Genomic DNA, 14,727 nt, shown 5'->3' on the forward strand with positions numbered 1-14,727 from the left:
CAGATACATAAAGGAAGAAAGACACATTCATTGAGGGAAATGAAGGGTGTTTGCTGGCTAAGGAGGGACATTCTTCAAGAAAGTTGAGCAAAGATGAAAAGATGAAAAACTGAAGAAGCAAGGGCCTGGCAGTTCAGACCATGTTAGTACAGAAGTGAGAGTTTACTGTGCTCAAATTTAGGGGGGAAGTAAACACACTGGGGGATGCATTATTTATGAATACATAAGTGCTGCTTGCTCACTTCACTCTCCAGAAAAGAAATGAGTTTTAGAGGCGAGACAAGCTTGCTGTAATGAGTTAGAGTTAGAGAGAGAGCTTTTTTTAAACTTAGCTGACAGGTAAAGATCGTGTTCATTTCTCTGCTACTCTACTTCCTTGTGCTAAGGTACATTGAAGGCAAGCTACAACATATTATTTGAAGAATACTGCAGCAAGAGTGTGAAGCGTATCATATATGATAATATAGGGGTAAATAAGTAAATAAGCTGTGTATACCATGGAAACATGTAGATAAGGGCTAATACTTTAAAATAACCATAATTAATACAGTGCAAATTGCTTTAGTTAATAGTTATTTTACTGTTAACTATTAACTGATAATATTGAAAAAAGTCCTTATTGATGCTGTAAATATTATCTTTAAATTATGTATTGTAACATAGTTGATAAGAGAATATAACAATGACATTCTGATTGCAACTATTAACAGTTAATTGTTGGACAAGTTATAACATACATATTATATATTATCTTAAGTATGTGTTAATGATTACCAAATGAACATTAAAAATCATACTTTACATAAATAATAGCATTACTTATAATAAGTAAACATTATTTAATTACAATGTCATTGTTTATAAACAGTAACATAACTATTAACTAAAGTTTAATTCATTATCTATTTAATATTTAGTAATGAGGGGCAGTATAAGTGATACCTCTCTGGGTTGGTGAGTTCTCTTTTATATTTGTACTTAGTCCACAGTCTAAGCCTTAAACATATCTGTTACAAAGTTCTTCTGAAGCTAAGAAGCTCAGCATGGATCCACCATCTCAAGAATCATCAAAAGAGGTATAGTGTAATAAAAAGCTGTACTGAAAGGAAGGGTATGTGATACATATGCCGTACGTGCATTACAATTGAACCCTCTTTTCATTGGAAAAGCAATCATAAGAAAAACCTTAACAGCTGTCATGAATGATAGGGATAATTACAACAACTTCAATGTTGACATTAACATTAAATAGTCAAAGACATACATGAAACAGGTGCATCAATTGCAAAAGCTGCGTACATGATCCATGAAAAGATGTATTCATACACCTCACATACACTTCACATACCTCCATGGCAAAAACAAACGTAGGTTGCGTAATTTTTTTATGGACCAACACAATGCGAGCTAACGACATAACAACAAACAAGTTAAAGACTCACAGAAGACAGGGACTTAAATACAAGCAGAACAAATCACAAAGACAAAACACTACTGGAGAGGGCAGACAAAAACATAAGCTCATCAGTTGAACAGAATCAAGCATGCGGGAAAACACAAAGACAGGAAATAAAAACAGACATACAGCAACATTGAGGGTGAAAAGCTATTCAAAATAAAACAGGAAACACCAAGCAAGAACATGACTGTTCTGAAAAAAGTGATTTGCTTCGGAGGAACAAGATCTTGTGTCCCACTTATTGAGAATTGGATATTAGAGGCTTTCACACCTCAGTACTTTCCCCACAAAGGTTCATCAGAACTTAGTTCATGAGAACTCTTTAGTTCTCATGAACTAAGTACAGATCGCGTTCACACCGGAATAAGTCCCTGGGGGAGGATTAGGCAAATGAGCCGCTGACGTCACTTCTTCTTCTTCTGCTTTGGGTTTACTGGCAGGCCGCAAACAACTTCACAGCGTATACTGCCACCCGAAGTCCCCGGCCGGAAGTCCCCGGAGTTGGGAACTGGCTTCTACTGAAGCCTTCAGAGTAAATCGCCAGAATGCCGACATCTCCTCATCTCCCATGTTTTCTTTTGTGTTGCCATAAGTTAGTCTCTCTGCGTTTATGCGCTGGGCTAATGCTAATGCTAATGATGCTAATGCGAGGATAATAAAATGGCGGCTTCACAAAACTTTTTGGGAGTTTTACGGGCCGTGGTTTGCAATCCGCCCAGCCAATCAGACATAGGAACCTTTTCTCCCACGAAAGTCCCTGCTCTCTAGCAGGGGGTAAAAGGGGTGTAAAAAAGGTTCTCATTAACACATTTTTGTTCCGGATTTTTTTGGTGTGAACTATATCGGAACTAAAGTGGGAAAAGTACTGCAGTGTGAACGTGCCTATTAACTTTAAGTTATTTGTGTTAAGCTTGTGTGTTTATGGATGAAATAACCAGGGGTTTGTACCTCGTCAGACTGTCGAATGGTGTGCAGCCGTATCAGTGCTGTGCCAATCATTGTGTCCCAGATCAATCCTTTATTCCACAGCTCCACCACCAGACCTGACTCCAGATGATTGATCTCACTGTAGAAACAGAAAAAACACATCAACATACAGAGTAAAGGTTAAACATGGAATCTACCTTTCAAGAAGACCCAACACTACTTCATTGATGAAGTTGAAGTTTCTGCAAGTCATGCTATTTTCTTTATTTTTTTTAGTAATGGTAGCTACTGTTTGACAGTTCATGATACCTACCCACATCGTGTGTAGATTCTTTAAAAATAAATCTGTGAAACACGCTTTTTCTGTCAAATGTAGGATTATTTGGATCAATAATTGATATCACGATAATTTATCAATCAATCAATGTTTATTTATATAGCCCAATATCACACATTTTACATTTGTCTCAGTGGACTTCACAGTTTGTACAAAATATCAGTATGACAATACAACACCCTCTGTCCTTAGACCCTCACATCGTACAAGGAAAAACTTCCGGAGAAAACCCACAGTTTTAAAGGGAAAAATGGGAGAAACCTCAGGGAGAGCAACAGAGGAGGGATCTCTCTCCCAGGACGGACAAACGTGCAATAGATGCCGTGTGTAAATTGAAAAGATAATACATTTGCAACATAGGTAGTCCAAATGTTTGGAAATGCATGTGTGTATAATAGGAAGATGAATCCACGAGGATATCCATCCAGGACCTATGATCCAGGACCACAGCCACGACTCAAGATCCAGGGCTCGCGATGCAGGACACGGGACCACAGGATCATCCATGACTCCGGATCCCAGCGTATATAGACACCAAAAAGAAAGAAATTTGGGGAAGCTGGGTTAATCGGAACATGAGAGTACACAGGTATAGACAGAGAGAAGGAAGAAGTAAGATGTCCCCCGACAAACTAAGCCTATATCAGCAAAACTAGGGGCTGAATCTAATCAGCCCTAACCAGTGGCGGCTGGTGGGGCTGTTGATATAGTGAGTAAAAACTTTTTTTGGGAGAAATTACCCCTTAAATTAGGACTTCTGGTGATGTAATGGCGCGTTTCCAGTGCAGCACGGAGCTCGCTTTAAGCGTACCGAGCCGTGTGGGGCCCGTTTTTGGTTGCGTTTCCACTTGGCCTAGTACCGGCTAGCGGGTCCTAATTCACAGTTTTTCTGGCCCCATCAAATCGTGGTTCTAGGGCCAGGAACAACCAGGCTGAGTCGGGCTGAGTATGCTAAACTAGAGAGATAATCGCTGGCAAGGGGACTTCTCCTTTCGAAAGGATTGGAGATTAGCTCTTGAACGGAATTGGGCGGGGACTCCACCTGCACATGAAGCCATCCTCATCAACTACTGCCGTACTGCGTCACCCCACCGGATACGAGTCACGAGTGTCCAAACTACTCACAGACTGGACCGAGCGCTGACATTGGCGCCCGGTGATCATCAGATTTGACGACGCTGATTGGCTGAAATTATGTTTCGGCATCATAGTTTACAGATAGCAACAGTGAGCTGCTCGTGGCTGCTGCTGCACTGGTTGAGAGAGAGAGAGGGTAATGATCATAGACTGTATATATAAAGGTAATGACACATGGGCAAGGCCAGGCAGGAAACATGTGATTTATCAGTAACTTTAGACATTGTCGTAACACAATTTTAAACGAGATTTTATTGTAGATTATACATTTTACTGATACCAATTATATAATATTTACCTTGTTTATTAAAAAATATATATATATATATTTTTTTTTTTAAATATATATTTTTTTTTTTTGTATGTGGGAAGAGGTGGGGCGGCGCCCCTAGCACCCCTATGGGCCGGCCGCCACTGGCCCTAACTATAAGCTTTATCTAAAAGGAAGGTCTTAAGCGCACTCTTAAAAAACGGATAGGGTGTCTGCCGCCCGAACACAAACTGGAAGCTGATTCCACAAATGTGGAGCTTGATAAGAAAAGGCTCTGGCTCCCATTGTACTTTTAGAGACTCTCGGAACAACCAACAACCCTGCATTCTTGGAACGCAATGCCCTAGTAGGACAGTAGGGTATAATGAGTTCTTTAAGGTAAGATGGCGCCTGCCCATTAAGGGCTTTGTAGGCGAGAAGAAGAATTTTAAATTCTATACTGTGTTCTATAGGGAGCCAGTGTAAGGCAGCCAGAACAGGAGTAATGTGGTCCCTTTTCCTAACTCTGGTTAGTACACAAGCTGCAGCATTTTGAATCAGCTGAAGCGACTTGACTGACTTCTTGGTACACCCTGATAATAAAGAGTTACAATAATCCAGCCTTGAAGTAACAAATGCATGGACTAGTTTCTCTGCATCGTTTTGAGGCAAGATATGCCTGATTTTTGCAATGTTACGTAGATGGAAGTAGGCGGTCCTTGAAATTGATTTTATGTGGGCATTAAAGGATACATCCTGATCAAATATAACACCAAGATTCCTTACAGTCTTACTGGAGGCCAAATTAATGCCATCCATAGTTAGTATATCTTTAGATAATTTGTTTCGTAGATTCTTCGGGCCAAGTACAATAACTTCAGTTTTGGTCGTGTTTAACATCAAAAAGTTTAAGGTCATCCACGTTTTTAAGTCCTTGAGGCAGTCTTGAATTTAATTTAGATGATTAATTTCATCAGGCTTGGTTGATAAATATAGTTGAGTATCATCCGCATAACAATGAAAATTTACAGAATGATTCCTTATAATATTGCCTAACGGAAGCATATATAATGTGAACAAAATAGGTCTGAGCACTGAGCCCTGTGGCACTCCATGGCTAACTTTGGTTTGCGTGGAAGATTCATCATTGACACGTACAAACTGAGAGCGTTCAGATAGATAGGACCTAAACCAGCCTAAAGCAGTTCCCTGTATGCCAACTAAGTGCTCTAGTCTTTTCAATACGATATCATGATCGATAGTATCAAATGCAGCACTGAGATCGAGCAAAACAAGAATAGAGACAAGTCCCTTGTCAGAGGCTATTAGAATGTCATTTGTGACTTTAACCAGAGCTATCTCTGTGCTATGTGTTCTAAAGCCAGACTGAAAATCTTCAAATAAATCATTGTTTTTTAAGTAATCACACAACTGTTTTGCGACTGCTTTCTCAAGAATTTTTGAGAGGAATGGAAGATTAGATTATTTTTAATTATTAAAAACGATTAACCTTTATTTACTTTGAAAACATCACTTTATTGGAGAAATATTTTTTGAACAGTATGTTTTTAACAGTTGCTTACCGTGAACCGTGAAGAAACCGTGAAAACAAATGTAATTAAAAAAAAAAAAAAGCAATGATAAAAAAATTATCGTTTTATTTCGATTACATTGTTTTTGTAATCGTTGCTAGCCATAATCGTAATTGCGATTAACATACGATTAATTGAGCAGCCCTACAATAAATATGCACAAATATGTATTTAGTCTTTAAACTAGGGCTGTCAAAACGATTAAAAAATGTAATCAGATTAATCACAGCGTAAAAATTCATTAATCATGATTAATCACTATATCCAAAATATGCCATTTCTTTATGTATATTGTTGTGGGAATGGAAAGATAAATGAAAGAAGGCGGATGTATCCATTTAACATGTATGTTTATTATAACATTTTTCTGTGTGTCAAAATGAAAGACAGCCCACACACCTATCATTCATCAAACCGTGGGGTCTTATTTCATTACGTGTTGATTTCTATCAACAGGGGGGGGGGGGGGGGGGGCTTGTGGAGTACTTTGTGACCACAGAGCGTGAACGTTGTGATCAGCTGTTTTAGCGCAGTTCTCCAGTGAAGGGAGAAGTCTCCCTCCGCAGCCGGTTGGCGTAGTTTTGGCACAATTCCGTTGTACAGACCGACGTTAACAGCAGCCCTGTCTGTGCACACGGAGACTGACTTCACAAGTACGTCGGTACGCAAATGCGCTTTGTGACACAAGTGACAGTACACATTTCAGATTACGCACATAACCTGCGTACCAGTTATGTGCATCCCTGTACTACAGCAAAAGTATTCTCCGTCGGGACTTCCTACAACAACACCACGCCGTTATCTTGATTCTGGCCCATTCCCAAACCGCCCCCTACACCCTACCCCTCCGTTTGCGCATTCACGCGGAGGGTCCGCCATATTGAGGGCTGTTCCAAAGCAATAGAGGCTTCTCAATACTCAAATTTCCCCTTCGTCCTCCGGTAGTGACCCGGAAATTAATTTCAGCGCGCCATTTTGAAGGACGTCTCATTTCTCTAAATGCACACCGAGGACCGAGGATCGAGCGTCGAGGAGGCTCTCTGGAGGAGCTATAACCGAGGATACACTGATGGTTCCTCCACGGCTCCTCCGCGGATGCATTTCCGGGAACGGTGGAGGCGTGACGCACGGCCGGATTTATCTCAGCCAATGACAGCTCTGCATGCATCCCCTGGATATTATTTTAGAACCTGCTCTCATCGCAACGCGATGTTTACAGTGATAACAGCTGTGAGGTGCAGAAAGCAGAGCAGTGTATAACATATATATCACTCAGTATAACAGGCATACATTATTCTCTTTATTTGTAGATATCTACAAACAAATAGTCGATATTTTTCTAAGACCATTTAGTGCTTCACATAATAAAATACACAACAGCTGTGGCCTGATTATGCTTTAGGAGCTGTAGGTGTGTGTGGTACAGTGTGTAGGTGCGTGTTGTACAGTGTGTAGGTGTGTGTTGTACAGTGTGTAGGTGTGTGTTGTACAGTGCGCAGATGCGGTGGACAGACAGGTCTCAGTTGGTTTGGTGTCCTCTGCTTACTTTATACAAATACAACTTTTGGCCCGTAATTTCAATTCCCCATTTCGGCGACCAGAGAGAGGGGGGGGGGGGTATATCCAGTCTCTGATTGTGTTACATTATTATGAGAGTGCTCTCATACTTTAAATTGCATATATTTATATAAATATATTTGTGTGTGTGTGTTAATAAAACAAAAGTAATGTCAAAGCTTTAACGCTTTTTTTTGGTGTTCAGAAAAATGAACCGTATGAATCTGTAGCCTGTTATTGTTTTATTAAACCGCACTCTCAATGAATTCAAAGTAAATATGTGGGGGAACAATGTTCAGCTGATCTAACAGAGATTATAAAATATGACAAAACACTGACAGCTGATGCAGCTGTTGCCACGTGATAATGAACGGACGTCGCTTTAATATGACCGCTCAGAGGAGAGGAGTTCTCATTTCTTTAAACGGCTGCTGTTTCCCCTCCTCTTTCCTCGGTTCCCCTCCTCGGTCCTCCGCTCGCATCTCCTGTGGGCGGGACTAAGTCTCGAGGAGGGGAGTTGAGGAGGGGAAATTTAAGAATTGAGAAGCTTCTTATGAGTGTGGAGGGGGAGTGGGCTATCAAGCCCTCAAACATGGGCCCTTTCTCATTTCATCAAATCCCCCTCCTCGACTCCTCGACTCCTCGGTCCTCCGGTAGTGACCCGGAAATGAATTTTAGCGCGCCATGTTGAAGGACATCTCATTTCTCTAAATGCACTTCGAGGACCGAGGACCGAGCGTCGAGGAGGCTCTCTGGAGGAGGCTCTCTGGAGGAGCTATAACCGAGGATACACTGATGGGTCTTCCACGGCTCCTTCATGGATGCATTTCCGGCAACAGAGATGTTTCAAAGAGTCGTGACGCACGGCCGGACTTATCTCAGCCAATGACAGCTCTGCATGCATCCCCTGGATATTATTTTATTAACTGCTTTCATCGCGACGCGATGTTTACAGTGAGAACAGCTGTGAGGTCCGTGCAGAAAGCAGAGCAGTGTGTATAATATATATCACTCAGTATAACAGGCCTACATTACTCTCTGTATTTGCTGTAGTTTAGTAGATATCTACAAACAAAGAGTCGATATTTTTCTAAAACCATTTAGTGCTTCACAATAAAATACACAACGGCTGTAGCCTGTTTTAGGAGCTGTATGTGCGTGTGTGTGTGGTGTAGGTGTGTGTGGTACAGTGTGTGCATAGATGCAGCGGACAGACAGGTCTCAGTTGGTTTGGTGTCCTCTGCTTACTTTTAATACTTGTAAATAAAACTTTTGGCCCGTAATTTATTTCCCTCATTGTAGCGACCAGAGGGGAGAGGGGGGGGGGGGGGATATATCCAGTCTCTGATTACGTTATTATGAGTGCTCTGTTTAATTCTGAAATTGTATATATTTATATAAATATATACATATGTGTGTGTGCGTGTCTGCATCTGTAGCCTGTTATTGTCTCATTATACCGCACTGTGAATGAATCAAAGTAAATATATAAGTCATCATGAACACATCTGTCCATCAGACAGAGGGCTGATGTGCCTTCTGTCATCATTAATGGACGTCTCTTTAAAATGACCGCTCAGAGGAGAGGAGTTCTCATTTCTCTAACCGCCTGCTGCTTCCCTTCCCCTCTCCTCGGTTCCCCTCCTCGGCTCCTCCGCTCGCATCTCCTGTGGGCGGGACTAAGTATCGAGGATAGGAGTCGAGGAGGGGAGTCGAGGAGGGGAGTTCGAGAAATGAGAAAGGGCCAGCGAGTCTGCAGCGGTGCTGACTTGAGACCGGTCTCTACCTGACCGGAGTCACGCTGTGTGTCCGTCAGGAAACAAGCTGTTTACAAGTAGTTCCAGCAAACATCCACTGATAAACTGCGATGTTAACAACCTCATGATAACCTCATATGTTTTTAACTTAGGATCAAACCTGTGTTTAGTCTAGAAAAAGGTAAATGTGTACATTTTATTATAAAGTTGTGTATATTTACAGACTGTTGCAAAAACTAAGAAGCTTATAAACATCAGGTTTAAAACTAAAAGAGCTTTGAAACACAAAGTTTTATTTGAGTTATTCATTTAAACTTTTTGTCTAAGAGATGCTGATTTGAAACCGTTGTTACATACAGTTACGGCATTTACTGTTTCTGCCGGAGAGAGGGGAGGCCGTCCCAAAGCTTGCTGCTGTGTTTACTCCCTCCATCTGACAGGAGGGAGCCTCGTTGAGCTGCGAGTGTGGCTACAGACGGAGTTCACTATGTCACGGAGGGGTAGGGTCGAGGGAGTGGTTTGGGATTGGGCCTCTGATTGACCAGACGACATTATCAAAGATGTTCTATTGAGAAGACGATCACTACGTGACAAAAGTTTTCAAAACCGTTTCTGGTCTTCGGTATTTCCAGACAAGTGGCTACTGAAATCAATCTTACTAACTGTCTGTGCAATTCTCGGCGCGAGTTGGCGGACTTTATTTTGCTTACTTTAACATAATTTTTCATGGTGGGGCTAAGCCATTTCTTGGTATGGGTGTAGCCATACCCTGGTGCTGCCACTGATGGGATGTATGGGACGGGCCATTCTGCACATGCGTTAAATGCGTTAAATATTTGTAACGCAATTAATTAAAAAAATGCATTACCGCCGTTAACGCGATAATTTTGACAGCATTACTTTAAACCTATTGTATTTTTTCCAGACAATTTTATAGAGGGTGACTTTCTATATGACTTGAAAGGTTATATTACATTTAGAATTAAATGTATGCTTGTTCATGATATATGAGTGTTGTATACAGGGGCGGCACCAGGAGGGAGCTAGGGGGTGAAGCACCCCCAAGAAATATGTTTTTTTTATTTTATTTTTTTATTATTATTATTATTTTTATTAAATTAAATTAGAAATATTATTGATTACATCAATGCATATGTGTAAAACACATTTTTGACCAAAAACATAAAGCCAACACAGGTGATATGATTAGGCCAATGGCCAGCATCCGTGTGTGTGTGTGTGTGTGTGTGTGTGTGTGTGTGTGTGTGTGTGTGTGTGTGTGTGTGTGTGTGTGTGTGTGTGTGTTGTTTTAAAAGGGGAGTGATTTGTAAAATATCTATAAAGAAATAGAAAATCTGTTGACAGTTCTGTTTCATATGGGTGTTGAGAGATGTATCCATAGATCTCTTAATGTTGCTCTCAAGTGCACCAGATTGATGCTTTTAACTTCAATATTTAAAAAAAAAAAATCTTCCCGGGGAAGCATGCCCCCGGACCCCCCTAGAGGAGGTGAGGACCCCCCTAGAAGAGGTGAGGACCCTCCGAGAGGAGGTGAGGTCCGCTCCCCACTTGTAAAAATAGCACTCTACTCCTGCCTATATGCCGTGAGCTGATTATCGAGCCTTCATTGTAACAGTCGCGGGTGCAGTGTGTGTGTGTGTGTGTGTGTGTGTGTGTGTGTGTGTGTGTGTGTGTGTGTGTGTGTGTGTGTGTGTGTGTGTGTGTGTGTGTGTGTGTGTGTGTGTGTGTGTGTGTGTGTGTGTGTGTGTGTGTGTGTGTGTGGGGGGAGTGTTGCAGTAGAAAATTCAACTGTAGCTCTGGTGCATTAATGGGAAACCCTAAATGTTTGAGCACCCTCTATGAAACGTCAAGCTACCCCACAGCACCCCCTAGAGAAAATATCTGGCGCCGCCACTGGTTGTATATGCTATTCAAGTTGGAATTATTATTCCACAACCCTGTTGAATATTGATGATTGAAGAACACTTGAAATTACTTCAGGGTAAAAACAGTGCATAATGGGTTGTTGCCCTCTAAAAATTAAAAGTGCCACAAAATGTAAAAGGAGTTATGGATATCATGGCAAGGTTTTTGCAACAAAATGCAAATAACTTAGATTGATTTATACAGTACAGATACGAAAAACACATCTTAAAAATGTTTAGCTGACAAACATTGTGTGGTCTTTCTTACTGTTTTCCCTTTGGCTTTTCTGAATTTACAAAACTTGAATTCTAATGGCTATAATTCATGGATTTGTGAATTCAGAGATATGTCTGTTGTGGCTTCATGAACAACGTCAACACGTGTTTCGCTGTGCCAGATTGTCTGTACATCTTCTTTTCATTTGCTGTATTATTCTGATTAAAATACCTCACATAAAGGCTGTTCCTGTGTCAGTTTAAATGTCTATGAATGAATTTAAGAGTACAACAAAATTAAACTGATTTATTTAAGTCGCTATTCCAACTGTGTTTTGATTCACAATTGCATTGTTCCATTCCAGCATAGGCCACAGTGTGCAGTTAAGTAGCTTTCCACTGCCAGCAGATCAGTAAGTCTTTCCCTAAAGTAGTGAGGCTGAAGAATGACAGCTGTCATTTTCTGACAGATCTGTCAGCAGTCTCCCCTCCTCATCTCCATATTCACATTCACAGTCCCATTCATATTCATTCTGTCACCAGTTTGGCTGTCAGTCATCTCTGATGACACTTCACAGCTGGGATGATGGAGAAGAGGGTGGGTGGTAGAATCTGGTGTGTGTGTGTGTGTGTGTGTGTGTGTGTGTGTGTGTGTGTGTGTGTGTGTGTGTGTGTGTGGTGTGTGTGTGTGTGTGTGTGTGTGTGTGTGTGTGTGTGTGCGTGCGTGCGTGCGTGCGTGCGTGCGTGCGTGCGTACTTGTCACAAACTGATGGATTGGACCAGCTGTGAGAGAGGAGTCTAGTCAAAATGATGTTAGCATGATTACCATTAACCATCTACATGTTTTACATGCCTGTATTTTTGGAGATTTTTCAACAATGGTAACCAATATAAAAGAGATCATATTGGGCTAGTAAAGATTCTCTTCAATTAAAGTGAGAGGAACTGAACGTACTCTGGCTTTGGCAAGGCAAGGCAAGGCAAGTTTATTTATATAGCACCTTTCAACACAAGGCAATTCAAGGTGCTTTACAAAAATGAAAGACATTCAGACAAAGGCATTTAAAACAGTCATTAAAAAGAAAAGATAATAAAAGAAACATTAAAAGAAAAAATACATGAATAAAAAGTACATGAATAAAAAGTTACAGTGCAGTTTAAGATATGAATAGTTCACACAGAAGTTCCACTTTACTGATAAAGACAACGGCTCAGTTTCAATTAAAAGCAGCGACAAAAAGATAAGTCTTCAGCCTGGATTTAAAAGTAGTAAGAGTTGCAGCAGACCTGCAGGTTTCTGGGAGTTTGTTCCAGATATTTGGAGCATAATAACTGAATGCTGCTTTACCATGTTTAGTTCTGACTCTGGGGACAGAAAGCTGACCAGTCCCTGAAGACTAATTTAGCAGTTGATCAGAAATGTATTTTGGGCCTAAACCATTCAGTGCTTTATAAACCAGCAGCATTATTTTGAAATCTATTCTTTGACACACAGGAAGCCAGTGTAAAGACTTCAGAACTGGAGTGATGTGATCCACTTTCTTCGTGTTAGTGAGGACTCGAGCAGCAGCGTTCTGAATCAGCTGCAGCTTTCTAATAGATTTTTTAGTGAGACCAGTAAAGACACCATTGCAGTAGTCCAGTCTACTGAAGATAAAAGCATGGACAAGTTTTTCCAAATCATGCTGTGACATTAGTCTTTTAATCCTAGATATGAAGAGTTTGGTTCCAAAACGCTATAAATCCATGTTGATTAATTTGAGTAAACATTTATTTTCTTTACCAAGAAAAGTGGCAAGTGAAAACCACTATTTTCTGTTTCAAACTTTCACATAGCATCTTGAGATTATAATAACATTACAAATTAAAATCCAGAATTAGATTTTCAAAGATTTATTTTAAAAACTGATAATTTTTTCCCCAAAATGCAATAAATCCATGATTTAACGGGTCATCTTGTTAATGCTACACATTCATTACAACAATAAAACATTACATGTGAGGAAAAAGTATCATGAACAAGAACAGCAATATCACATTAGACCACAGAAATTCCAAAATCACATTCATCTTTGCCATGTTACATTCATATTAGTGCTGTACCTTGTACGATTGTCTTGTGCATACTATAAATCCATTGCATTCATATAACTATATCTGTGTAAAGAACTGTAAAGAAGATTGAAAACTGATTTGCACAAGTCTTGTGCATACTATAAATCCATTGCATTCATATAACTATATCTGTGTAAAGAATTTGTGCCCAAACAATACATCAGACAGCTATAGGCAAAGTGATACTAATTCCTTAAGTAGGCTACATTTTAACATAAAAACAAACGAAAAAATAGCAAGAAACTTAAACATTCAAGATTCAACAGAAAAGCTTAATTGTGCCTTGTTCACTTTATGATATAACCTAGGCTACACATCAAGCTGCATTGAAAAGCCAGTGATGTGCTTGTTGTGAATTAAGCTGTCATTATCTAGCCTGTGTAGTCCAGCCTATCACATCAACATAGCGTTGTTTAATGATCCACATGTTTTAAGAGCAGGCAGTCCTGTATGAATAATATAATTCGTAAATCAAAATTAAACTCACCCAAAACGCTGCAAAAGGTGGCCTTGCAGACAGGAATTTTTGTGGGATGATCTTCGGTCAGCAAATGATATTCATTAGTGACCTCCCTATCCTTCTGCATATCGCTGTTGACAACCTTTGGACGTCTCCGCTGAACTTTTTTGACAGTGATCAGCGGCAAAAGGACTTGATCCTGCTCGATTTTAGTCTATCCTTCCAGAGTAAAAACACTGAACGTTTTTTAATAGATCCGCTGGGGTCAATGTGTCTGCGTGACAGAAGTTTGCTTTTGTATGAGAATGATAACAAGCGACAGCCGGCATTTTTCCTCCTCCCGAGTGCCTCATTTTCTTAATCTCCTCACGTACATGATTACATTTCGATGGCTTGCGTTTCTTCCCCACCGCAGAAACCAACACAGGTTCATCAATGCCGTCAAAATTATTCATGTTTTTATTATTTGTTGAAGTAGATAATGACGAAAGCCGGTACATTCAGGGTGCCACCATTATTGTTTACACTGCGTGGAATGCTCTGTGATTGGTTGAGGTGCGTGGAATGGTGTGCTGTGATTGGTTGAGCGGATGTATCGCATTCTGTAGAGAAGGGAGACTGGTGTTTGTCGCTGTTTGGAAAGAAAGTGAGAAAACTGGACAGAATAACACGGCGGATATCGCGTTTTGCGGAAAATTGAATGTTGACTTTTCAATACCGACGAAATACAATACTGATTTTGGCGGGAACTCATTTTTTTTCAAAAGTGGCGTTTATCACATTTTGGAACCAAACTCTTCATTTGTTCTTCAAGTGATAGTAGGCTGATTTAGTAATTGTTTTAATGTAACTGTTCAAACTCTTTGAAAAGAAAATCTTTGTTTAATTGGAGAAAGTTCTGACACATCCAGTCATTGATTTGTTCAATGCACTTACTCAGTGTTTTAACTGGAGAATAGTCTCCTGGTGAAATGGTTATGTAAATGTCTGTGTCA

The 14,727-nt window shown here is 40.3% G+C and overlaps 1 protein-coding gene across 1 annotated transcript in view; it reads right to left on the minus strand.

The window, feature by feature from the left end:
• Nucleotides 1–14,727, minus strand: part of LOC117452197 (protein unc-13 homolog B-like) — a 101,687-nt gene that overhangs the window by 12,530 nt on the left and 74,430 nt on the right. The window contains exon 4 of the mRNA XM_071204288.1: nucleotides 2,408–2,525. Within this exon, the coding sequence (XP_071060389.1) occupies nucleotides 2,408–2,525 (118 nt within the window). The remainder of the gene's footprint in view (nucleotides 1–2,407; nucleotides 2,526–14,727) is intronic.

This window comes from Pseudochaenichthys georgianus, chromosome 9 (genome assembly GCF_902827115.2).
Source record: "Pseudochaenichthys georgianus chromosome 9, fPseGeo1.2, whole genome shotgun sequence".
Lineage (NCBI taxonomy): Eukaryota > Metazoa > Chordata > Actinopteri > Perciformes > Channichthyidae > Pseudochaenichthys > Pseudochaenichthys georgianus.